This window comes from Heptranchias perlo, chromosome 4, assembly GCF_035084215.1.
Source record: "Heptranchias perlo isolate sHepPer1 chromosome 4, sHepPer1.hap1, whole genome shotgun sequence".
NCBI lineage: Eukaryota > Metazoa > Chordata > Chondrichthyes > Hexanchiformes > Hexanchidae > Heptranchias > Heptranchias perlo.
Window position 1 is genome coordinate 28,516,678 of NC_090328.1, and position 27,999 is coordinate 28,544,676.

A 27,999-nucleotide genomic window follows, 5' to 3' on the forward strand; every position below is an offset into this window, starting at 1 on the left:
CATGCAAGAGAAATTCACAGTGCGAAAACGCAAGGCAATAGCGAAATGTCACTTGGAAGTACTTGGAAGTCTGTAGATATAAAGGAGTTGAATGCGGGTACCAAAATTTAATTTCCTTATTGATTATACGTATTTACACGAAAAACAAACGCTATCAGATATGTTGATATAACAGGAATTGAATCAATTTATTTGTACAGTGTATGTACAACTTAATGACCCAAGCGTGCACACGAGGGTAAATGTACTCAACAGAAACACCTTTGTTGCGATTTTGAAACCCAAGGTAATTGCACATAAAATTTCTTTTATACAAAATGCACTAACAGTATCGCCGTAATTACACTAAACAAACTTTGCTATCCCATTTCACTTCTCTGAGTACTGCAGGAGTTCTCTTTTCAATTTTTGCGTGAAAGATTGTTTTGCCTGTAATGAGCACAACCCCAACGGTGCCATTGAAAGCGGTAAACATTGCTGGTTACATCTCACAAGGAACAGCCGCAATTCTCAACAAGATAATTTTCAAAATGGCGAACAGTACGATTATTAAGTTTTAATTAATATAAAAACAACATGGGCTGTTATTCAAGTTAGACTTCGTTTCTCGATTGTTTTCCCATGGAGTACAAATTTTCTTTACGGGCAATTTGACTTTACGTTTGATTGTGGAAAAATAAATGACCCCAAGTCTTGCAATTGACAATTAGGTGGTTTTGTGTTAGAAATAATTCCCATTTTATTACTCTTGTATCTGTAACGTACCTCTGCAGATGCACAGACAAAAACATCTTAGTGTTGTTTGCTTCTCAGTTGGAGCCTGAAACTGACAAGCACATTCCAATTTTCAAATTTCCTCGACCATATGACACAAATTTCTGAGTGACCAAAGGCTCACTTTACTTAAATATTAGATTTTGTGCCCTTAAAGGGACTTGGATCTACACTAGCAGAATAATATACTGTGCATTACATGGTATACCATCCTTGTCCTTATAAATCATTGAATGGTTACAGCACAGAAGGAGGCCATTCGGCCTGTGCTGGCTCTCTGCAAGAGCAGTCCAGCTAATCCCACTCCCCCAAGCTGCAAATCTTTTTCTTTCAAGTACTTATCCAATTCCCTTTTGAAAGCCACGGTTAAATCTGCCTCCACCACCCTTTCAGGCAGCGTATTCCAGATCATAACCATGTGCTGCATAAAAAAGTTTTTCCTCATGTCATGTTTGGTTCTTTTGTCAATCACCTTAAATCTGTGTCCTCTGCTTCTCAACTCTTCTGCCAATTGGAACAGTTTCTCTCTATCTACTCTGTCTAGAACCCTCATGATTTTGAACAACTCTATCAAATCTCCTCTCAATCTTCTCTGCTCCAAGGAGAACAACCCCAGCTTCTCCAGTCTATCCATGTAACTGAAGTCCCTCATCCCTGGAACCATTCTAGTAAATCTTTTCTGCACCCTCTCCAAGGCCTTCACATCCTTCCTAAAGTGCGGTGCCCAGAATTGGACACAGCACTCCAGTTGTGGCCGAACCAGTGTTTTATAAAGTGTTTCATCATAACTTCCTTGCTTTTGTAGTCTATGCCTCTATTTATAAATGTAAGGAATCTTACAACACCAGGTTATAGTCCAACAGTTTTATTTAATACAACTGTTTTTAATACAACTGGCCATTCTTTCTCTCTCTCTGTCTCTGCAATCTATTTATAAAGCCCATGATCCCATATGCTTTCTTAACCACTTTCTCAACCTGCCTTGCCACCTTCAACGACCTGTGCACATATACCCCCAGGTCTCTCTGTTCTTGCACCCCCTTTATAATTGTACCATTTAGTTTATATTGCCTCTCCTCGTTCTTCCTACCAAAATGTATCACTTCGCACTTCTCTGCGTTAAATTTCATCTGCCACACGTCCGCCCATTCCACCAGCCTGTCTATGTCCTCTTGAAGTCTCTCACGATCCTCCTCACTGTCCACTACACTTCCAAATTTTGTGTCATCTGCAAAATTTTGAAATTGTGCCCTGTACACCCAAGTCCAAGTCATTAATATATATCAAGAATAGCAGTGGTCCTAGCACCAACCTTTGGGGAACACCATTTATACCTTCCTCCAGTCTGAAAAACAACCATTCACCACTACTCTCTGTTTCCTGTCACTTAGCCAATTTCATATCCATGCTGCCACTGCCCCTTTTATTCCATGGGCTTCAACTTTGCTGACAAGCCTATTATGTGGCACTTTGTCAAACGCCTTTTGGAAGTCCATATACACCACATCAATCGTATTGCCCTCATCAATCCTCTCTGTAACCTAATCAAAACACTCAATCAGGTTAGTTAAACATGATTTGCCTTTAACAAATCCGTGCTGGCTTTCCTTAATTAATCCACACTTGTCCAAGTGACTGTTAATTTTGTCCCGGATTATTGTTTCTAAAAGCTTCTCCACCATCGAGGTTAAACTGACTGGCCTGTAGTTGTTGGGTTTATCCTTACACCCTTTTTTGAACAAGGGTGTAACATTTGCAATTCTCCAGTCCTCTGGCACCACCCCCATTTTTAAGGATGATTGGAAGATTATGGTCTTAATAAAGCATTATACCTTCCACCTTACTGCGAGTAATACCACGGAAGATCCACTAGAGATAGTATAAAAACTTTCGGTATGCATGCAACTCCTGTCCATCATGTTGCAGATGTCTATCACACGTAAACCACAAACATTGTCGAATGCAAATTTCTGTATCACACTTTAAAAATAAATTTAAAGAATCAAAGGTTGTCATTTGGAATGTACAGAATGTGGAGGGAAAGCACTCCAGGATCAGAAAAGACTAGAGTCATACTATCTGCAGATCTTAATTCTGATCTCTGCCTGAATAGCAATTACCCTTGAATAAACTCACCCAATGTTTACTTAACATCAATTAGACTTTATAGCATTAAAGGGACGCAGATTTGTCTTACCAGCAGAATAATACATTGTGCATTATATGGAATCATGATCCTCATTAAATATCTTATCTAACTTATTGCAAATACTATGGAGATTCTAAAAATTGCATCTAGTGCATATTTCCTGTCTGCCATACTTCATTGCTTTACAATACTAGATCACAGTCCCACCATTATATAAATATTTCTGTTGTCACACTTACAAAAAAATGAAGGAAACAAAGACAGTCATTTGGAATGTACAGAGAAGCTCTCCAGAAGCCACCTCTTAATTGATGTTACCAATAACATCTAAAAAAGAGACAAACAATGTTCTGACTGCCAGCCCAAATAGCAATTCAATTCTGATCGCATGTACTGGTCACATAGTACCAAATGGATGTCAAATTGTAGGGAACGTGCTTGCAATTTTCTGACATGCACTTGGCGGCTGGTGAGATAACTCACTGCTGGTGTGAACTCGGAAAATTTACCCCCTAGTGTTTACTTAGCAGAAATGAGACATTGTGGCCTTAAAAAAAAGAAAACTTCACCTTAGCGGCAAAATCATTGTGTATTACCTATAGCACCTCAATCTGTATAAAACAACATACCATCTGACTCAACTATGATCAATGCCACAGAGATCCAGCTGGTGTATTGTGTGTGTGTGTGTTTGTTTTATCCATCACCCTCCAAATTTCATACTCTAATCATCACATTTCATTATAGACATCTAACAATCCTAAAAAAAAGAGTAACAACAATGGTGATGGCTATTTACTGCTGGGTACTTCTGACTTGAAGCATGAAACTGACAAGTGTTACCAAGCTCCACAATTATAAGCTGATTGGCCAGAATCTCTGTTCCTTAACAACAATTGGAATTTATGGCCTTAAAAGTTCATAGCTTCACCTTAGTAACAGAATAATACATTGTGTATTACATCTTGTGTGTATGTGTTTTATCCATCACACTTCAGGCATTACATTTAGATGTCACATTTTTCTGTATGCAAAGTGTTAAAAAGGGGAAGAAAGCATTTGTAACCTACAGGGAAATGTTCCCAGCAACCTAAAATACCTTATTAACCAAGTGATCAGAATGTCTGCAGCTTGCAACTGACCTTAAGAGTCACACTTTTAAAAAGAAAGCCGCTCTGACATGTAGTTGACCAGAATAACTGATACAAGCAAAAGTGTGTAATTAATTTCAAAGAATGTAGAGGAATTATAGCTTGTTGCTTTAATGGGACATACACCTTTACTTTAGCATCAGAATAATACTGTGTTAAATGGTATTATATTGAGCCTATTCTTATAAAACAGTGCAATCTCTGACTAAATGTGAGCAGCTCCATGGGAGGTCTAGTACGCCATAGGTATGTCAATTTTACGATGTTAAAGGTATATTTTATAGACCATTTGATTACTGTTACAATTAATATGCAAAGTTGCAGCCACACTTGTACTATTACCAGTTGTAAGAAATTAAAGTAAAATTTATTATTTACCATATTTCTCTTTTTTTCAAATCATCGTGCCTCACTTTGATAATATGTATAACCAGTCACTGATGCACTGGGTTTGTTATGGGATTGAGCATTTCTTAATGAATCAAGAAGAGACCACCGTAAACGCTGATGCAACATTATTTGTATTGGCATGACACAGAAAAAGAATGAAGCACATCTTCTACAATCAACATTATCACTAAAATCTTGGAACAATGTTGACAATGCCACATTTATTGCCCATGCTTAGTTGCCCTGAGAAGGTAGTTGTTGGCCTTCTCCTTGAGCTCTTGTGCTGAGTGTGCTCCCACAATGACGTTAAGAAGGGAATTCCAGGATATCGACCTAGCAATGATTTTTTTAATTCGTTCATGGGATGTGGGCGTCGCTGGCAAGGCCAGCATTTATTGCCCATCCCTAATTGCCCTGGAGAAGGTGGTGATGAGCCGCCTTCTTGAACCACTGCAGTCCGTGTGGTGAAGGTTCTCCCACAGTGCTGCTAGGTAGGGAGTTCTAGGATTTTGATCCAGCAACGATGAAGTAACGGCGATATATTTCCAAGTCGGGATGATGTGTGACTTGGAAGGGAACATGCTGGTGGAGTTGTTCCCATGTGCTTGCTGCCCTTGTCCTTCTAGGTGGTAGAGGTCGTGGGTTTGGGAGGTGTTGTCAAAGAATCCTTAGCAAGCTGCTGCGGTGCATCCTGTAGATGGTACACACTGCAGCCACAGTGTGCCGGTGGTGAAGGGAGTGAATGTTTAGGGTGGTGGATGGGGTGCCAATCAAGCGGACTGCTTTGTCCTGGATGGTGTCAAGCTTCTTGAGTGTTGTTGGAGCTGCATTCATCCAGGCAAATGGAGAGTATTCCACCACACTCCTGACTTGTGCCTTGTAGATGGTGGAAAGGCTTTGGGGAGACAGGAGGTGAGTCACTTGCCACAGAATACCCAGCCTCTGACCTGCTCTTGTAGCCACAGTTTTATATGGCTGGTCCAGTTAAGTTTCTGTTCAATGGTGACCCCCAGGATGTTGATGGTGGGGGATTTGGCGATGGTAATGCCGTTGAATGTCAAAGGGAGGTGGTTAGACTCTCTCTTGTTGGAGATGGTCATTGCCTGGCACTTGTCTGGTGCGAATGTTACTTGCCACTTATCAGCCCAAGCCTGGATGTTGTCCAGGTCTTGCTGCAAAGATGAAGGAAGCTGATATATATCCATGATGTGGAGATGCCGGTGATGGACTGGGGTTGACAATTGTAAACAATTTTACAACACCAAGTTATAGTCCAACAATTTTGTTTGAAATTTACAAGCTTTCGGAGGCTTCCTCCTTCCTCAGGTAAATGTCAGGAACTCCTCGAAGCCTACGCATTTATAAATCACAGAACAATACATGGTGATTACAGATAGTCTTTGCAACTGCCCGTTGCCAAGGCAATCACAGTGTTCAGACAGAGAGGTGTTACCTACAGAGCCCCCGAATATACAGTCAACAAAAAAAAACAAACAGAAAAAAAAAACAGAGAGAGAGAGGCAGAAACATCCGGAAGGCACAGAGAGCCAGCAAATGACCTGTTATATTAAAAACAGATAGCTTTTGTTCACTGGTGGGGTTACATGTAGCGTGACATGAACCCAAGATCCCGGTTGAGGCTGTCCTCATGGGTGCGGAACTTGGCTATCAATTTCTGCTCGACGATTTTGCGTTGTCGTGTGTCTCGAAGGCCGCCTTGGAGTACGCTTACCCGAAGGTCGGTGGCTGAATGTCCCTGACTGCTGAAGTGTTCCCCGACTGGGAGGGAACCCTCCCGTCTGGCGATTGTTGCGCGGTGTCCGTTCATCCGTTGTCGCAGCGTCTGCATGGTCTCGCCAATGTACCATGTTCTGGGGCATCCTTTCCTGCAACGTATGAGGTAGACAACGTTGGCCGAGTCACAGGAGTATGAACCGTGCACCTGGTGGGTGGTGTCCTCTCGTGTGATGGTGGTATCTGTGTCGATGATCTGGCATGTCTTGCAGAGGTTACCGTGGCAGGGTTGTGTGGTGTCGTGGACGCTGTTCTCCTGAAAGCTGGGTAATTTGCTGCGAACAATGGTCTGTTTGAGGTTGGGTGGCTGTTTAAAGGCGAGTAGTGGAGGTGTGGGGATGGCCATAGCGAGGTGTTCGTCATCATTGATGACATGTTGAAGGCTGCGGAGAACATGGCGTAGTTTCTCCGCTCCGGGGAAGTACTGGACGACGAAGGGTACTCTGTTGGTTGCGTCCCGTGTTAGTCTTCTGAGGAGGTCTATGCGATTTTTCGCTGTGGCCCGTCGGAACTGTCGATCGATGAGTCGAGCGTCATATCCCGTTCTTACTAGGGCGTCTTTCAGCGTCTGTAGGTGTTTATCGCGTTCCTCCTCGTCTGAGCAGACCCTGTGTATTCGCAGGGCCTGTCCATAGGGGATGGCCTCTTTGACGTGGTTAGGGTGGAAGCTGGAAAAGTGGAGCATCGTGAGGTTGTCCGTGGGCTTGCGGTAGAGTGAGGTGCTGAGGTGCCCGTCTTTGATGGAGATTCGTGTGTCCAAGAAAGAAACTGATTCTGAGGAGTAGTCCATGGTGAGCTTGATGGTGGGATGGAACTTGTTGATGTTATCGTGTAGTCTCTTCAGTGATTCTTCGCCGTGGGTCCATAGAAAGAAAATGTCGTCGATGTATCTGGTGTATAGTGTTGGTTGGAGGTCCTATGCAGTGAAGAAGCCCTGCTCGAACTTGTGCATGAAAATGTTGGCGTATTGGGGTGCAAATTTGATCCCCATGGCTGTTCCGTGTGTTTGGGTAAAGAACTGGTTATCGAAGGTGAAGACATTGTGATCCAGGATGAAGTGGATGAGTTGTAGGATGGCGTCTGGAGATTGGCTGTTGTTGGTGTTGAGTATTGATGCTGTCGCAGCGATTCCGTCAGCGTGGGGGATACTGGTGTAGAGTGCCGAGACGTCCATCGTGGTGAGAAGTGTTCCTGGTTCAACTGGTCCGTGGGTGCTGAGTTTTTGTAGGAAGTCTGTAGTGTCGCGACAGAAGCTGGGGGTTCCCTGTACGATCGGTTTCAGGATGCCCTCGATGTATCCAAGTCAGGATGGTGTGTGACTTGGAACTTGGAGGTGATGTTGCTTTTATCCTCGGTAGTAGAGGTCGCTTGATGCAGGACATTGTAGATGAAACTCAGTAGTCATCAGGGCTCCACATGTGAACCCCAACACTTATATGAACAGGCAGGGGATCGACAACATCAATGTGCAGATAATTATTGACCATTCAGACATCATGCAGCATGTCAGTGACTGTTTTCCTGGGGAACTCATGACTCTTTTGTACTACAGCAGTCCCTGTGTAGCAATTATTTGAGATGACCAATGGAATGAATGGATGGCTTTTGGACATCTGGAGCTACCCTTTGCAGCCCTAAATGAAAGTTTTAATCAGGAACCCCCACATAGAAACAGAATGTCACCAGAAGAGGATTGGCCATGCAACAGTCTAAGGGGGCCAGGGACCTGCAGCCCATCCAAGAAGAGGAAGAGGAAGCCCATATCGAGGTAGCTGATGAGCAAACAGACAGAGTGGAACGAAATACACCAAATTACAACTACTTTCAGTAATGGACATTTCCTGCCGCTGTCCAACTGTGGATGTATTATGGAAGCACACATGTTGTAATCCCCATAGATATGACACACCACACAACCTGCATTGCCCTCTTTTTGCCCTACACCAGCATTTACTACATTAACATAATTGCAACCAATAAACAATGGCTTGAAATAAAAAGATGCCTGTTCATTTTGTACTATTTTTGTACTGTGTGCTTGTCCTACTATTCAACCTCACACTGTGGCAAAGTGGTCCCCAAGTAGGGGGAACATCTACAGTGCCAAGTTCCTGTGAGCTATTAGGATGGTCATGACCTAAAACCTCTGGGTAATGAGCCATGCAATGTCCCTGCAAAAACTGGAGCCACACCATTACACAATGGTTGCCAATGCCTTTTTGTTCACTAGAACTTCCTGACTCCTTTGAGGGGCCTGGTTAGAGCGGAAGCTTCTGCTGACTCATTGAGAAGAGGCTGCCTCCTCAAACTCTTTTCCTGTCATGCCATTACTGCGGGGTCCCCAGCTGGATGTCTAATAATCTGCATGAGAGCTTTCTGTAGCATTTTTCTGGTGTGGGTGACTGTTCTTTCCAAATGATCAGCCAATGTATTGAACGTAGCAGTGAAAGGTTCCTGTAACTGAATACCAAAGCTCTCAGCTTTCATGAGAGAACTCTGATCTGTGTGTCATCTCTCACTCTTTGGGACCACAAATATTCCATTCAGTCCGTGGTCTTTTACATATCAATGAATCCCTCCTGTAGTACTGGGGTGATCTCAGAAGCAAATCCTCTCACAGCCGCTGCACGCTGCTTAAGACAGACTCAATGGGAGATTCAAAATGTGCTTTGCTCCTGCATTAAACCCCACCTGCAGACAGGCCCAGTAAGATATCAATTCCTAGTGCTCTGTTGGAAAATGGAATGGACTTACAGCCACACCACATCTGTCAACTTCATCTCCTGTCACCTCTACTTGCTCCTCCTCACTTGTGAGTTGTGCTTCACCGGGTGTTGCATCTTCAAATTCAGTAACTGCAGGTTCCGGGGTACTGGAGCTTGGGGAAGGTGAGTGCATGACGCAACATGTTATGAGGCATTGGGGCTGAGCCACCATGTCCTCTAACCTCTTCATCTTGGGAAAAGCCTACAGGAAAAGAAAAGGGATCTGCTTTACAATACATCACAGCAAGTGTGTCCTGTAAACAGAGCACGCTTATAAAGATGTTAACAAGTGGCACAGCAGATAAAGCAGCACTGCTCTGCTCTGACCACTCTTCACTTCTGGTCTGGCTACTCCCATGAGTTTACATAATGTCTTTCTGGACCTAGCATTTTATGGTTGACTTGTTAAGAGCTCTATGCTTGGAACTATTGGCTGCTGGCAATAGCTGTGTCATGTAGCTTATGTGGAATAAAGGTGTGTTACAAAAAGGGAAGAATGCTTTATGCTGGCTTGATAGGTGATCTCTCTGAGGATGCTGCTATTGGAAAGTTATATTAGTGCCATGCCTTTTATATTTACAAATGTATGTAAAGATGCCTACGCTTACCATGGCACTTTTTTTTGGTTAATTGAAATTCTTCCTTGTCTGTTCTCAGCTACAGTTGACTGCATTCACTCAACCAATGACCTCCTTCCAGGCAGGTTGGGCCTGTGCTTTTAGACTTTTTTCTTACTTTTCACTTACCTTGTTCATCTTTTTTTTGGAGGGATAGGAGTCATCAAAGTAATGTTAGACATGGCATCAATTTTTACTCACATCTACTTTTTAACTAAAATCAATAAAGACAGGAATGCCATACCACTAAAATACACTCTCTTGCTGGATATATAACAGAGTAAATTATTAATAGATAGGGACATTTTGAGCTTTGTGTTAAATGCTACAGTCATCAATTGGAGACCATGTTGGTTTCAGCAATAAATGTGGGATTGTGTAAATCTAATCTTGTGCTTTACAGTATACCTAGAGGATGAATTTCTGTGGGGATTTTTCACTTTTCCACGGTAACTTTGGCTGAAGAGTCGTGGAATCCCAAGAAAAATGACATAAACTGTGTTTATGTTGTTTCTCAAGGGTTTCTGCAGCTCTTCAATTGAAGTTACAGCGGACGATCAGGAAAACCCCTGCGGAAATTCACCTTTAAGTCTAATGAGGAACCCGATAAAGATCTGTCTTCAAGCTATTTGCCTAAAGTACATATTTTTTGCCAAATCATAGTGACAAAACACAGACATTTTTTTCAAAACATGAACATATTTCTATAGACTTGTAATAAACTATAGATTGAACTAATAAGGTAAATTTGTTTTTCACGTACCAGTTAATGAAAGCTGTAAGTGTTTTGTACGTTACAACAATGCCTACACTTCAAAAAGCCCATAGGATTAAAGGGGCAGTGGCAGCATGGATACAAAATTGGCTAAGAGACAAAAAGCAGAGTAGTGGTGAACGGTTGTTTTTCAGACTGGAGGCAAAGTATACAGTGGTGTCCCCTAGGGTCGGTATTAGGACCACTGCCCTTTTTGATAGATATATTAATAACCCAGACTTGGGTATACAGGGTATAATTTCAAAGTTTGCAGATGACATGAAACTCAGAAATGTAGTAAACAGTGAGGAGGATAGTAACAGACTTCAGGAGGACACAGACAGACCGGTGAAATGGGCAGACACATGGCAAATGCAATTTAACACAGGGAAGTGTGAAGTAATGCATTTTACTAGGAAGAATGAGGCGAGGCAATATAAATTAAATGGTAGAATTTTAAATAGGGTGCAGGAACAGAGAGACCTGGGGGTGTACGTACACAAATCTTTGAAGGTGGCAGGACAAGTTGAGGAGGCTGTTAAAAAAACATACGGGATCCTTGACTTTATAAACAGAGGCATAGAGTACAATAGCTGCGCCTCTAGCCAAGCTGTTCCAGTACAGCTACAACACTGGCATCCACCCGACAATGTGGAAAATTGCCCAGGTATGTCCTGTCCACAAAAAGCAGGACAAATCCAATCCGGCCAATTACCGCCCCATCAGTCTACTCTCAATCATCAGCAAAGTGATGGAAGGTGTCGTCGACAGTGCTATCAAGCGGCACTTACTCACCAATAACCTGCTCACCGATGCTCAGTTTGGGTTCCGCCAGGACCACTCGGCTCCAGACCTCATTACAGCCTTGGTCCAAACATGGACAAAAGAGCTGAATTCCAGAGGTGAGGTGAGAGTGACTGCCCTTGACATCAAGGCAGCATTTGACCGAGTGTGGCACCAAGGAGCCCTAGTAAAATTGAAGTCAATGGGAATCAGGGGGAAAACTCTCCAGTGGCTGGACTCATACCTAGCACAAAGGAAGATGGTAGTGGTTGTTGGAGGCCAATCATCTCAGCCCCAGGGCATTGCTGCAGGAGTTCCTCAGGGCAGTGTCCTAGGCCCAACCATCTTCAGCTGCTTCATCAATGACCTTCCCTCCATCATAAGGTCAGAAATGGGGATGTTCGCTGATGACTGCACAGTGTTCAGTTCCATTCGCAACCCCTCAGATAATGAAGCAGTCCGAGCCTGCATGCAGCAAGACCTGGACAACATGCAGGCTTGGGCTGATAAGTGGCAAGTAACATTCGCGCCAGATAAGTGCCAGGCAATGACCATCTCCAACAAGAGAGAGTCTAACCACCTCCCCTTGACATTCAACGGCATTACCATCGCCGAATCCCCCACCATCAACATCCTGGGGGTCACCATTGACCAGAAACTTAACTGGACCAGCCATATAAATACTGTGGCTACGAGAGCAGGTCAGAGGCTGGGTATTCTGCGGCGAGTGACTCACCTCCTGACTCCCCAAAGCCTTTCCACCATCTACAAGGCACAAGTCAGGAGTGTGATGGAATACTCTCCACTTGCCTGGATGAGTGCAGCTCCAACAACACTCAAGAAGCTCGACACCATCCAAGATAAAGCAGCCCGCTTGATTGGCACCCCATCCACCACCCTAAACATTCACTCCCTTCACCACCGGCGCACTGTGGCTGCAGTGTGCACCATCCACAGGATGCACTGCAGCAACTCGCCAAGGCTTCTTCGACAGCACCTCCCAAACCCGCGACCTCTACCACCTAGAAGGACAAGGGCAGCAGGCGCATGGGAACAACACCACCTGCACGTTCCCCTCCAAGTCACACACCATCCCGACTTGGAAATATATCGCCGTTCCTTCATCGTCGCTGGGTCAAAATCCTGGAACTCCCTTCCTAACAGCACTGTGGGAGAACCGTCACCACACGGACTGCAGCGGTTCAAGAAGGCGGCTCACCACCACCTTCTCGAGGGCAATTAGGGATGGGCAATAAATGCCGGCCTTGCCAGCAACGCCCACATCCCGTGAACGAATAAAAAAAAAGGAAGTTATGCTGAACCTTTATAAAACACTGATTAGGCCCCAGCTGGAGTATTGTGTCCAATTCTGGGCACCACACTTTAGGAAGGATGTAAAGGCTTTAGAGAGAGTGCAGAGGAGATTTACAGAATGGTACTAGGAAGGCGGGACTTCAATTATGTGGAGAGACTAGAGAAGCTGGGGTTGTTCTGCTTAGAATAGAGGAGGTTAAGGGGAGATTTAATAGAGGTGTTCAAAATCATGAATCGTTTTGTTAGGGTAAATAAGGAAAAACTGTTTCCAGTGGCAGAAGGGTTGGTAACCAGAGGACACAGATTTAAGGTAATTGGCACCACACTATAGGAAGGATATCAAGGCCTTAGAGAGAGAGTACATTCTGCCTCCCCTCCCCTTTCCAAGCATTCTGCCCCCTCCCTTTCACTTACCATGTGCATCAATGTTTTCAATTAACTTTTATCATCAGCAAAGAAAACAGCAGAGTTCAGGTGATGATCTCAAACCTGCCCATACCACGTTCCTGTTCAGGTTTGGACATGGCAAATGGTGGCAAGCCTAATCTTAACTGTAAGTGAGAGTGTTGCTGATCCCACTGGTGGCTGTGGAGAGTTGGGTATTACCGCACAATCACAGAATGTTGGTGATTTCACTGCAGTATGTGGATAGTTGGTGACCCCACTGAACATTGTGCATTGCAGATCTCACTGCAGGTTGTTCAGTGTTGGTATTTCCACTGGAGATGGTGGAGTGTTGATGACACTACAGGAGGTTACTAATGGAGTATGCCTAATATTAGTGCAGACCGGGAAAAGAGGGCCTAGGCTTAGGGAAACAACAAAGGAGTCATTTATTTTTCTTTAAGAAACTGTGGGCTAGAAATTGGGCCGTGTAGCGCCCATTGTTTCAGTGCAACGCGACCTCCCGATGTGCCAAGATGGCGTCTTGGCTGTGCACGCACGTTTCCAGCGTGACGTGCGCCATCTTGAAAAATGTATTAGCGCATGCGCAAATACCAAACGCCGGCAACATGTAAAGTAGGTAGAAAATGCGTACAATCAGTGTACAACGCTAATTTAAAGTGATAAGTCCGAAAATGGCGTCAACGCTCAACTCAACGCACAGACTTAACCGTGCACACCTGAACATGTCTTAGACGGCCTGGGGGGCCCCCTCACCAGCGCTATTTAAAGGGACCACGCAGCTGTTGAAGGTTAATTGCTGGATTATTGCTTCTGGCTGCTGGTGGAATAGGAAGTGTTTATTGAAGCTCCCTATGCCTACTGAGAGATGCTACAGTAAATTTGAGAGTGGTTTGGCAGGTACTGCCTTACAGTTCAGAAAGTTACAACTGTGGTTGAACAACATTCCTAGCAACCATGGGTGGTCTGCTGGGGCTCCCGCTGGGCAACGAGCATGACTGGGAGCATGCAGAGAGGCTCCGCACAGCAGATCAAGCTGTGAGGACAGGGTGGAGGAGGAGGTGCAGGGCACTGAGCAGGAGGTCCTACCCAATGAGGGCCTTCCAGGATCAATTCTCTTACCTCAACGTGAGCGAGGAGCATTGCATCCATGGCTGAGGTTCACCAAGGAGGCCGTGACGGAGATCTGTTAACTGGTGCGGCCATAACTGCAGCCTCAGAGCAGGGCAAGGACAGCATTGCCTGTGGCTGTCAAGGTAACAGTGGCGCTGAACTTCTACAGCTCAGGATCATTTCAGGCCTCTGCTGGCGACATGTGCGACATCTCGCAGTATGCAATGCACTGCTGCATAAGGGAGGTCACAGAGGCACTGTACGAGATGAGGAACAGGTTCATCACCATCCCTCTTGACAGAGACAAGCAGAACAAGCGAGCATGGCGGTTCGCTCGCATTGCTGGCTTCCCCATGGTGCAGGGTGCCACTGAATGCACGCACATTGCCCTGCGTGCCCTGCATATCAACTCAGCCATCTTCGTCACTGAAAGGGCTTCCACTCCCTGAATGTGCAGCTGGTGCGCGAAACACGCATCGAATCATGGAGGTCGATGCCTGATACCCTGGGAGCAGTCATGACGCCTTAGTTATGCAGCAGTCCATCGTGCCAGCTATCTTTCACCTGGCTCGAGAAGTTAAAGGCTGGCTACTGGGTGATAAGGGCTATCCCTTCACGCCATGGCTCATGACTTTGGTCAGGAACCCATGCACACGTGCACAGCAGGCCTACAATGAGACCCATGCTGCCACACACAACGTCATGGAGCACACCATAGGCCTCCTCAAACAACGCTTCCACTGCCTGGACCGGACTGGAGGAGCCCTGCAGTACTCCGCTGAGCGGGTGGCCAGATTCGTGGTGGTATGCTGCAGGCTGCACAACCCCGCCATCATGAGGGATCAGCCCTTGCCATTGATAATTGGAGAAGACCCTGAGCCAGAGGTGGAGGCTGAGGAGGAGGAGGGGGAGGAGCCAGTGGAGGAAGACGCAAGGGTGCATCAGGGACCACACGCCTTGTCTGCAAGGGCTCTGCGCGCTCGCCTTGATCCTTGCCCCCTATCAATAATTTCAACTACATCCCCCAACTCACCAACACTCCTACACTCCCCACCTGTCCACTCCCACATGACCATCAAATTGCCCTCCATCCGATTACACATTGGTTTCCCTCTCAGCTCATCGCACAAATAAAAACCACCACCAAATGCAAATTCAAAGTCACAATTCTCAATTAACAAATCAAATTATGGAAACGGAACTATTCACCCTTCTGCATTTCCTTAGTGCCTGTTTTTTCGTGTGCCTTTACCTATCCTAGTGCTCCTACGAGGTGCATCCCCAGTGGCTGGAGCATGGGTGGTGAAAGGCTGCTGACCTTCAATGGAGGAGCGTGCAGGTGGCCTTGGAAGATGACCTCGAGCAACTCTGGGCCGGGAGGGCCCAGCTTCAGACTGCACCATCTCAGCATGGGCTGCAGCAGTCTGGCTTGGCTGGCTGATAGAAAACAACAAGGGCACTGGCGGAGTGGCAGGGGTGGGAGCAGGAATTCTGTCGTCCTGAGAGAGGACTGCAGGTCAGACTGCCATGGCGCCACTGCCACTCTCCTGGGGGCGGCGCCTCTGCAATCCTGGTGATCAGCTGGAGAACAGATTGCTGGAGCGCTGTGATGCCCTGGAAGCCCCGTTCCACAGTGGTTCCCAGAGCCAAGATAGCAGCAGTCGGAGCTTCCATTGTAGCAGTCTGAACTGCAACCATAGCTTGCAGACCTTTGATGACATTGGTCTGTGCTGCAATGGAAGCCGTGACATTGGCCATCAGGCGTTACATAATGGTGGGTTCCACAGGTGTGCTGACGGAGGTGACCACCCGTTCCATGTTGGAAAGGATGGGCTCCAAGCTCTGCGCATAGCCCTGTGCCAAGTTGGAGCTGGAGTCCTCCATGCCTCTTGTCGTTGTGCGCAGGCTTTCTGGCAGACTTTCCAGTGCCCCAAGCATTTGGTGGCGTACACCCATCGGCCGTCTTCTGTAATCTGACCCATCGAAGCCCTCATCTGACTCCTCTGCAGCAGAACGAGTGAACAACCTCGCCTTCTGGCGAGCTGGCACTTGTGGTATCCATTCCCCCCGCCTTGGCTCCTGTGCACTTGTGCTCGGTGTCTCACCACGTGCAGATCCCTCCTCTAACCTAGCCTCTAAAGGGCGCTATTTCAGTTTCTGAGCTGGTGGATGTGAGTGTCATGTCGAGTGACAGTGTGCCTTCAGTGTCCCCCTCCTCCTCCTCCTCAGACGGTGCCACCACATGTTCTTGGGTGTCTGCAATTACAAAGGGAAACAGGCTGAGTCGCGGAGCGGGAAGAAGACCAAGTAAGACATGCTTGCTGACAGCATCTGCAGCACGTGAGTCAGAAAAGATTATGGGAGGAGGGAGATGTGGGAAACGAGAAGGAGCATTAGATATGCAGAGACCCCCTTCATCGGGACCTCCAGCATGGCATATGGTCACGCCTGCAGCAACGGCCCAGCCGATGATCTGAAGCACTGTCTCCTCCGAGGGGGTGAGGACGTGTAGGTGTGCCTGTCCTCCCTCAGGTCTCTCCTTCTGCGGGCTGTTATGCACCACCTTCTCCTGCAAGAAAGAGGGCAGTGTTTCAGTGATTGTCCCCTGCAAAGTGTCTGGGTGATGTGCATGTTGTAGTCGAATAGCTGCCAGGGTGTGTGGCCTGCAAGTGTGGTACTATGTGCAGGTGAGATGCAGCCTGCCGAGTGCAGCATTATGTATGGATGGGCAGTGTTTGTTGGTGAGTGGGTGATAGGGGGTGTGATGCGTGGAGCAGTGGTGCAGTTCGTAGGATGTGCTACTGGACACTTGCATTCACTCACCTTGACCACTCATGTCAAATCATTGAACTTCTTTCAGCACTGCACCCACATGCTTGGTGCAATGCTCCTGGTGTTGACTTGCTGAGCCACAGCCTCCCAATGCCTGCGGAGCTGGAGACTGGAGGGTCTTCTGCCACCCTGCGGGTACATGTTGGCCCTCCTTTCGTCCACCCCCCCCACCAGGTCCTCCAGTTCATCATCGGAGAAGCATGGAGCCTGCTCTCATGCCAGTCCTGCCATCCTTCCAGCCATCTTTCCCTCCTCCAAGTGGACTCTGCATGTCCCATTTAAAATGTACACCTAAACCTTTAAGTGATGCAGGCTGCCAATGATGTGCGCTGACCATGCACCATTTCGGGCATCCTCATTCTCCGTGCAGCCTCTCAGCAGCGCGGGTAGCGCTGGCTGCACAGAGCTATCATGGTAAGTAGCAGGCAGCTCAAAATTCACGTGCTGCCTGCATAGGGGCCATTGGGAGCGGGTTAATGGCGGATCGCATTATCCGCGTCCGATAATAGGCCTTATCGTATTTTTTTCCCCTGTATTTCCTCCATGTGACCAGGTGGGAGAAATTATTACTATTATCAAACCACAGTGTAGTCTGCGAATTTTACAGGACTGGAACAGGTCTGAGAGGAATTATTCAAATAGATTAAAATATATATTTTCTGTGCAACTATGTCCCTTGAAGCTTGTGTGGTTTTTCAATTCTCTTTAAAAATGTTATCAATAGGCAAAAATGTTGTATTAAATAATGTCAGTGACCTACTGAAGGTTATGGAGTATTGGTATCTACACTGAAGGCTGTGCAGCGTGGTTGCCAACTTTTCTGGATTTTCTGGGAGTGCACTAATTGAAAGGGTGGTGGAAGCAGAGTCAATAGTAACTTTCAAAAGGGAATTGGATATATACTTGAAAAGGAAAAATTTGCAGGGCTATGGGGAAAGAGCAGGGGTGAGGGATTAATTGGATAGCTCTTTCAAACAGCCAGCACAGACACGATAGACCGAGTGGCTTCCTCATGTGCTGTATGATTCTATGAATCTATGAGTCTCCCGAAATTGAGGATAGATCTCCTGGGCACTGCTTGGAAGAAACCTGGAAGAAAATGGGGCATAGAGTTTATGGGTGGCACCAGTGCACCAATGAGAGGAAGAGGAGCATTGACGGTGGGCTTGGAGGCCAATTGGCATTGGGCGGGTTTCCGTTAGTAGGTTAGGCGGCGCTGGAGCCAGAGTGAGCACTGTAGACAATAACAAATTTTTCTATTTTAACTGCAGCAGTAACCAGTTTAAATAAGCACTTGTCAAAACTTTGTTTTTCAATCAGATCTTTTTTCCACTTGCCTCCCTCTCCACTTCAGCTGCATTTTTTCCTTGGTCTGTAGCCTTTTGTTTGATTTGTTCATGGGATGTGGGCGTCGCTGGCAAGGCCAGCATTTATTGCCTCATCCCTAATTGCCCTTGAAAAGGTGATAGTGAGTTGCCTTCTTGAACCGCTGCAGTCCATGTGGTGAAGGTTCTCCCACAGTGCAGTAGGGAGTTCCAGGATTTTGACCCAGCGACGATGAAGGAACGGCGATATATTTCCAAGTCGGGATGGTGTGTGACTTGGAGGGGAACGTGCAGGTGGTGTTGTTCCCATGTGCCTGCTGCCCTTGTCCTTCTAGGTGGTAGAGGTCACGGGTTTGGGAGGTGCTGTTGAAGAAGCCTTGGCGAGTTGCTGCAGTGCATCCTGTGGATGGTGCACACTGCAGCCACAGTGCGCCGGTGGTGAAGGGAGTGAATGTTTAGGGTGGTGGATGGGGTGCCAATCAAGCGGGCTGCTTTATCTTGGATGGTGTCGAGCTTCTTGAGTGTTGTTGGAGCTGCACTCATCCAGGCAAGTGGAGAGTATTCCATCACACTCCTGACTTGTGCCTTGTAGATGGTGGAAAGGCTTTGGGGAGTCAGGAGGTGAGTCACTCGCCGCAGAATACCCAGCCTCTGACCTGCTCTCATAGCCACAGTATTTATATGGCTAGTCCAGTTAAGTTTCTGGTCAATGGTGACCCCCAGGATGTTGATGGTGGGGGATTCGGCGATGGTAATGCCGTTGAATGTCAAGGGGAGGTGGTTAGACTCTCTCTTGTTGGAGATGGTCATTGCCTGGCACTTATCTGGCGCGAATGTTACTTGCCACTTATGAGCCCAAGCCTGGATGTTGTCCAGGTCTTGCTGCATGCAGGCTCGGACTGCTTCATTATCTGAGGGGTTGTGAATGGAACTGAACACTGTGCAGTCATCAGCGAACATCCCCATTTCTGACCTTATGATGGAGGGAAGGTCATTGATGAAGCAGCTGAAGATGGTTGGGCCTAGGACACTGCCCTGAGGAACTCCTGCAGCAGTGTCCTGGGGCTGAGATGATTGGCCTCCAAAAACCACTACCATCTTCCTTTGTGCTAGGTATGAGTCCAGCCACTGGAGAGTTTTCCCCCTGATTCCCATTGACTTCAATTTTACTAGGGCTCCTTGGTGCCACACTCGGTCAAATGCTGCCTTGATGTCAAGGGCAGTCACTCTCACCTCACCTCTGGAATTCAGCTCTTTTGTCCATGTTTGGACCAAGGCTGTAATGAAGTCTGGAGCCTAGTGGTCCTGGCGGAACCCAAACTGAGCATCGGTGAGCAGGTTATTGGTGAGTAAGTGCCGCTTGATAGCGCTGTCGACGACACCTTCCATCACTTTGCTGATGATTGAGAGTAGACTGATGGGGCGGTAATTGGCCGGATTGGATTTGTCCTGCTTTTTGTGGACAGGACATACCTGGGTAATTTTCCACATTGTCGGGTAGATGCCAGTGTTGTAGCTGTACTGGAACAGCTTGGCTAGAGGCGCAGCTAGTTCTGGACTATTGATCCATACACTGGAGGTTGTGGACTATTGGTCCTTACACTGGAGGTTGTGGACTATTGATACCCACACTGGAGGTTGTAGACTATTGGTTCTTACACTGGAGGTTGCAGACTATTGGTACCCACACTGGAGGTTGTAGACTATTGGTTCTTACACTGGAGGTTGCAGACTATTGGTACCCACACTGGAGGTTGTGGACTATTGGTACCTATACTGGAGGTTGTGGACTATTGATCCATACACTGGAGGTTGTAGACTATTGGTTCTTACACTGGAGGTTGTGGACTATTGATCCCTACACTGGAGGTTGTGGACTATTGATCCCTACACTGGAGGTTGTGGACTATTGATACCCACACTGGAGGTTGTGGACTATTGGTACCTATACTGGAGGTTGTGGACTATTGATCCATACACTGGAGGTTGTGGACTATTGGTACCTATACTGGAGGTTGTGGACTATTGATCCATACACTGGAGGTTGTGGACTATTGGTATCTACACTGGAGGTTGTGGACTATTGGTACCCACACTGGAGGTTGCGGACTATTGGTACCCACACTGGAGGTTGCGGACTATTGGTACCCACACTGGAGGTTGCGGACTATTGATACCCACACTGGAGGTTGTGGACTATTGGTACCCACACTGGAGGTTGTGGACTATTGGTCCCACACTGGAGGTTGCGGACTATTGATCCATACACTGGAGGTTGCGGACTATTGATCCTTACACTGGAGGTTGTGGACTATTGGTACCCACACTGGAGGTTGCGGACTATTGATCCATACACTGGAGGTTGCGGACTATTGATCCTTACACTGGAGGTTGCGGACTATTGATCCATACACTGGAGGTTGCGGACTATTGATACCCACACTGGAGGTTGTGGAATGCGCCGTGTGCGCATGTGCGGTCTTCTCTCCCCGGTTACTGGGTGGCGACAGTTGAATGTGAGGCGCGGGATTTCCGGTCACATTTTGCAGCGGTTTCTGAGAGAAACACAAGCATGGCGGATCCCAGAACTCGGCAGATTAAAATCAAAACCGGTGTGGTGAAGCGGTAAGTGGAAATGTAACTCAGCGGAAAGGAGTTCGCTGGTTCTGGTCGTGTGTCCGGCTTGAGTAACAACCCGAGCGGCCTGGGCTGTTGCAACTTGAGGCCGAGGCGCTGATCTAAAGTTGCTGAATCATATCAGCCGCTATTTGTTTGGTGCGATATTTTGTTGGTGGACTTGGTGTTTTAAAGGTGCGGTGTTAGGCCAGACTTGGTTTGATGGAATTTGCTGTAAATAGTCGTCGGTGTTTTGAATGTTAAATTAAATACAAAGGATTGAGCATATTTCGCTGACACTGTTATTGGTACAAATAATGCATGAAAAAGTTGGTTTGGGTGTTAATGGTGTTCACACCAAAGACAGTGGCCAGCAGCATTCTATCATTGTCATCTTTCAATTTCAGCCGCAGAGTCCTGTCACAAAGGAGAGTTCATGGCAGGCTTCTGAAACATAACTAGATTCTAAAATTGAAACCCAAGATAAATACAGACGAGGGAGTCCGTTGGGTTGAGCTAGCTCGTCTTTCCATGGACATGGATGATGCCTTTATCACAGCAACAAATGGTCTCTTTAATGACTCCAGGGCTTTTGCCTCCACTACGCCATCTGGAAGGCCATTCCAGGTGTATTCGCTTTGTGTATAGAAGTTCTTCCTTACATCAGTCCTCAGTTAGTCTTTTATTAGTTTGTATCTTTGGCCCCTTTTACTGCATTTGTGGTATATCTTGAAATAGTGCTCAGGATTAATCTTTTCTGCTGCACTTAATTTTTTATGTGCATCTCAGATTCCCTCTTATTTATCTAATTTGAAGATGAGAGTCTAACCTTTCCTTTTAACTCTGTCCTCTGCACTAGAGTTCAGACTTCTGTACTGCTTTTAGGGCTTGAATGTTTTCTTTTTATTGTTGCCAGAACTGATTGTGATATTCAAGCTGGAGCCTGATCAAAGTACTATACAGCTTCAGCATGACGGTCTCAGACTTAAACTCTGCTGATTTGCCGATACTGCTCAGGGATGTGTGTTTTGGCTTGTAGGAGACTTAGCATGCTTCTGGAATCTATTGCCTTGCCCAAACACAGGCAAAGGTGTTGAAAGGCAACCTTGGACCTGGTCCTGTGTAATGAGTCAGGATTAATTAATAATGTCCTAGTTAAGGATCCCCTTGGAACGAGCGACCACAACATGGTTGAATTCCATATCCAATTAGAGGGTGAGAAGGTTGATTCTCAAACAAGCGTACTGAGCTTGAATAAAGGAGACTATGATGGTATGAGAGTGGAATTGATTAAAGTGGACTGGGAAAATAGATTAAAGGGTAAGACGGTACATGAGCAGTGGTGTTCATTTAGGGAGTTATTTTACAACTTTCAAAATAAATATATTCCACTGCGGAAAAAAGGGTGTAAAAGAAATGACAGTCATCCGTGGCTAAGTAAAGAAATCAAGGATAGTATCCGACTAAAAACAAGGACATATAAGGCAGCCAAACTTAGTGGGAGGATAGAAGATTGGGAAGTCTTCAAAAGACAGCAAAAAGTAACTAAAGGATTGATTAAGAAAGGGAAGTTAGATTATGAAAAGAAATTAGCAAAAAATATGAAAACAGATAGCAAGAGTTTCTATAGTTATATAAAAAGAAAAAGGGTGGCTAAGGCAAACGTAGGTCCCTTAGAGGATGAGACCGGGAAATTAATGGTGGGAAACATGGAGATGGCAAAAATGCTGAACAAATATTTTGTTTCAGTCTTTACGGTAGAGGACACTAAGAATATCCCAACACTGGACAAACAGGGGGCTCTACGGGGGGAGGAGCTAAATACGATTAAAATCACTCAGGAGATGGTGCTCAGTAAAATAATGGGACTCAAAGCGGATAAATCCCCTGGACCTGATGGCTTACATCCTAGGGTCTTGAGGGAAGTGGCAGTAGGGATTGTGGATGCTTTGGTGATAGTTTTCCAAAATTCCCTGGACTCAGGAGAGGTCCTGGCAGATTGGAAAACTGCTAATGTAACACCGTTATTTAAAAAGGGTAGTAGGCAGAAGGCTGGAAATTATAGGCCAGTTAGCCTAACATCTGTGGTGGGTAAAATTTTGGAGTCTATTATTAAGGAGACAGTAGCGGAACATTTGGATAAACATAATTTAATAGGACAAAGTCAGCATGGCTTTATGAAGGGGACGTCATGTCTGACAAATTTGCTTGAGTTCTTTGAGGATATAACGTACAGGGTGGATAAAGGGGAACCAGTGGACGTAGTGTATTTCGACTTCCAGAAGGCATTCGACAAGGTGCCACATAAAAGATTATTACTTAAGATAAAAAATCACAGGATTGGGGGTAATATTCTGGCATGGGTGGAGGATTGGTTATCGAACAGGAGGCAGAGAGTTGGGATAAATGGTTCATTCTCGGATTGGCAACCAGTAACCAGTGGTGTTCCACAGGGGTCGGTGCTGGGTCCCCAACTCTTTACAATCTATATTAACGATTTGGAGGAGGGGACCGAGTGCAACATATCAAAATTTGCAGATGATACAAAGATGGGAGGGAAAGTAGAGAGTGAGGAGGACATAAAAACCTGCAAGGGGATATAGACAGGCTGGGTGAGTGGGTGGAGATTTGGCAGATGCAATATAATATTGGAAAATGTGAGGTTATGCACTTTGGCAGGAAAAATCAGAGAGCAAGTTATTTTCTTAATGGCGAGAGACTGGAAAGTACTGCAGTACAAAGGGATCTGGGGGTCCTAGTGCAAGAAAATCAAAAAGTTGGTATGCAGGTGCAGCAGGTGATCAAGAAAGCCAACGGAATGTTGGCTTTTATTGCTAGGGGGATAGAATATAAAAACAGGGAGGTATTGATGCAGTTATAGAAGGTATTGGTGAGACCGCACCTGGAATACTACATACAGTTTTGGTCTCCATACTTAAGAAAAGACATACTTGCTCTCGAGGCAGTACAAAGAAGGTTCACTCGGTTAATCCCGGGGATGAGGGGCGGACATATGAGGAGAGGTTGAGTAGATTGGGACTCTACTCATTGGAGTTCAGAAGAATGAGAGGCGATCTTATTGAAACATATAAGATTGTGAAGGGGCTTGATCGGGTGGATGCGGTAAGGATGTTCCCAAAGATGGGTGAAACTAGAACTAGGGGGCATAATCTTAGAATAAGGGGCTGCTCTTTCAAAACTGAGATGAGGAGAAACTTCTTCACTCAGAGGGTAGTAGGTCTGTGGAATTTGCTGCCCCAGGAAGCTGTGGAAGCTACATCATTAAATAAATTTAAAACAGAAATAGACACTTTTCTAGAAGTAAAGGGAATTAGGGGTTATGGGGAGCGGGCAGGAAATTGGACATGAAGCCGAGTTCGGATCGGTCAATGCCCTGTGGGTGGCGGAGAGGGCCCAGGGGCTGAGTGGCCGGGTCCTGCACCTACTTGTGTTCTTTAGATTTGTGGTTGGGATCAGATCAGCCATGATCTTATTGAATGGCGGAGCAGGCTCGAGGGGCCGATTGGCCTACTCCTGCTCCTATTTCTTATGTTCTTATGAAAGAACAATGCCTGGAATGCAATATTTGACGGCAGCTATTTAAAATTATCAGAAGGAAACGGCAATTAGGAGCACGACTCTCTTTTATGAGAGGTAGAATTGGCTTGTCTAGCAATAGAGGAAGGGCAATGTCAACATAAAGCTGAAATGTGTAGATTGGTAATAAAGGAGGAAAAGGATCAAAGCAGCTATGAGGAAGAGTTGTAAGGCATGAGGCCAAAGAAAAACAGTGCCAGCATGGGATGAGCAGCAGAGGTGGGAAACTGAAAATGAGCCAGCAAGTATGAGAAGAAAAGGGTGTTTCATACAGGGGTAATTCTAAGGAAATTAAAAATGTTGCAAATGCAAAAGGAGAAACTATCTGCATGCCTTCAAATTCGTGGCGAGGCCCAATGACTGAGATCAGTGAGCAGTGGTGCAATTGACTTAGCCCATTATTTTGTACAAAATAACTATTAAATCTAAATCTTGGTCCAAATTTTAAGGAAGGGCACAACATGGACTGATTCTTCAGGGCATTTAAATTATTAGAAAACTATCATTATTGGGCAGAAAAGTTGGTACTGTCTCTTAGTGGGAAGGCAACTACTTCATTTTCTTGAGTTAATCAAGTGTATAGTGCAGATTATGATGTCGTGAAATGTGTGTTTTTCACTGCTTTTGATCTCATGCCAAAAGAGTATGGATGTAAATTTAAAATGTTACAGAAAACTATAGTTTGAGAACTGATAGAAATGAAAGATGTGTAGGAATTGTGGTTAATTCAAGAGAATGTCATGACTTTTAGTGGAGTACATGAGTTGATTTAAAAAAAAATATATTTTCTGGAAATTTATCTAGACAATTTAAAGGTGTGGTTGATTGAACAGTGTCTTAGTAGATTGAGCTGAGCGTTTTATTCTTTCAAGCATTGGGTATCTGAGTAAGTGGAAAAGCAAATGTCCTGCACCAGTTGCCCAATGGGTGAGTCACTGAATTGGGTAATCGGCCAACTCTCCATTAGGTAGAGGTGTACACTACACCAAATCACGGAGTATTATAGAGTGAGAAACAGAGTTGGACTGCACAGCCGAGTAATCAGTTAATGCTGTGAGTTTGCCAGGAGCTGTATGGTGATATTGAGCTTGCCGAATATGATACAGTACTTGCACCTGATCGCTGTGGGTGTACAGCTAATAGAATTCTTAAGTGATACAGGGTGCAGTTGATACTGGTGCATGTTGATCTGCTTCTGGAGTGCAGAAGTGCCCACATTCATGATGTTTCAGTGGCCCTAGTGTGACTAGAATGTCTATTTTGGATGGGTGAGAAAGAGATAGGAGTTGATGTCATTGCAGCATGATACAATGTCAGGTAATGAATTAAATGTTAATGGACTAGTACCTTGTGCAGTTTCTAGGTACCATTCCGGAAAACAAAGCTAAACAATGAAGGATAGGGTTGACGCTGGTGGCATTGTATAGGAGCAATGATTTCACAAACAGAGGAATTCATCAGGAGAATGAGGCTCCGGGAATTCTACCACAAACCCCAAGATTTCAGCAGTGAACCCAATGAAACAATCAACAATCCGGAACAGCAGACAGAGGGATCCGCGGTACAGCAACCGAAGAGGAAAGAGTCACACTGGACTCCTCCAGAGGGTCGCTGCCCTCCGCTTGACATGTATGCTCAAGCTGTCAGGAAATGCGTCTATGCCAGATTCATCAGCCGCACTCGGAAGACAGTCCAGAATGTCACCCGAGCACAACGCAACGCCGTCAAAGCTCTCAAGACCAACCGCAACATCGTCATCAAACCAGCGGACAAAGGAGGAGCCATTGTCATACAGAACAGAACGGACTATTGCAAAGAAGCATACCGACAACTGGACAACCAGGAACACTACAGACGGTTACCCACAGACCCGACCAAAGAACACACCCATCAGCTCAACAAACTGATCAAGACCTTCGATCCAGACCTTCAAAACATCCTACGCACTCTCATCCCACGTACTCCCCGCGTGGGAGACTTCTACTGCCTCCCAAAGATACACAAAGCCAACACACCCGGACGTCCTATCGTATCAGGCAACGGAACCCTGTGTGAGAACCTCTCTGGATACATCGAGGGCATCCTGAAACCCATCGTGCAGGGAACCCCCAGCTTCTGTCGCGACACTACAGACTTTCTACAAAAACTCAGTACCCACGGATCTGTTGAACCAGGAACACTTCTCACCACGATGGACGTCTTGGCACTCTACACCAGTATCCCCCACGATGACGGCATCGCTGCGACAGCGTCAATACTCAACACCAACAACAGCCAATCTCCAGACGCCATCCTACAACTCATCCGCTTCATCCTGGATCACAATGTCTTCACCTTCAATAACCAGTTCTTTACCCAAACACACGGAACAGCCATGGGGAAATTCGCACCCCAATACGCCAACATTTTCATGCACAAGTTCGAGCAGGACTTCTTCACTGCACAGGACCTCCAACCAACACTATACACCAGATACATCGACGACATTTTCTTTCTATGGACCCACGGTGAGGAATCACTAAAGAGACTACACGATAACATCAACAAGTTCCATCCCACCATCAAGCTCACCATGGACTACTCCTCAGAATCAGTTTCTTTCTTGGACACACGAATCTCCATCAAAGACGGGCACCTCAGCACCTCACTCTACCGCAAGCCCACGGACAACCTCACGATGCTCCACTTTTCCAGCTTCCACCCTAACCACGTCAAAGAGGCCATCCCCTATGGACAGGCCCTGCGAATACACAGGATCTGCTCAGACGAGGAGGAACGCGATGGACACCTACAGACGCTGAAAGACGCCCTAGTAAGAACGGGATATGATGCTCGACTCATCGATCGACAGTTCCGACGGGCCACAGCAAAAAATCGCATAGACCTCCTCAGGAGACTAACACGGGACGCAACCAACAGAGTACCCTTCGTCGTCCAGTACTTCCCCGGAGCGGAGAAACTACGCCATGTTCTCCGCAGCCTTCAACATGTCATCAATGATGACGAACACCTCGCTATGGCCATCCCCACACCTCCACTACTCGCCTTTAAACAGCCACCCAACCTCAAACAAACCATCGTTCGCAGCAAATTACCCAGCTTTCAGGAGAACAGCGTCCACGACACCACACAACCCTGCCACGGCAACCTCTGCAAGACATGCCAGATCATCGACACAGATACCACCATCACACGAGAGGACACCACCCACCAGGTGCACGGTTCATACTCCTGTGACTCGGCCAACGTTGTCTACCTCATACGTTGCAGGAAAGGATGCCCCAGAGCATGGTACATTTGGCGAGACCATGCAGACGCTGCGACAACGGATGAACGGACACCGCGCAACAATCGCCAAACAGGAGGGTTCTCTCCCTGTCGGGGAACACTTCAGCAGTCATGGACATTCAGCCACCGACCTTCGGGTAAGCATACTCCAAGGTGGCCTTCGAGACACACGACAACGCAAAATCGTCGAGCAGAAATTGATAGCCAAGTTCCGCACCCATGAGGACGGCCTCAACCGGGATCTTGGGTTCATGTCACACTACACGTAACCCCACCAGCGAACAAATGTTATCTCTTTTTAATATAACGGGTCATTGACTGTCTTCCTTCTC

At 46.2% G+C, this 27,999-nt stretch overlaps 1 protein-coding gene across 1 annotated transcript in view; it reads left to right on the forward strand.

Annotated features, from left to right (window-relative positions):
• The first annotated feature begins 20,643 nt into the window (after window positions 1-20,643).
• tbca (tubulin cofactor a) overlaps window positions 20,644-27,999 on the forward strand; it is a 66,662-nt gene continuing 59,306 nt past the window's right edge. The window contains exon 1 of the mRNA XM_067982147.1: window positions 20,644-20,791. Within this exon, the coding sequence (XP_067838248.1) occupies window positions 20,739-20,791 (53 nt within the window). The 5' untranslated portion in view covers window positions 20,644-20,738. The remainder of the gene's footprint in view (window positions 20,792-27,999) is intronic.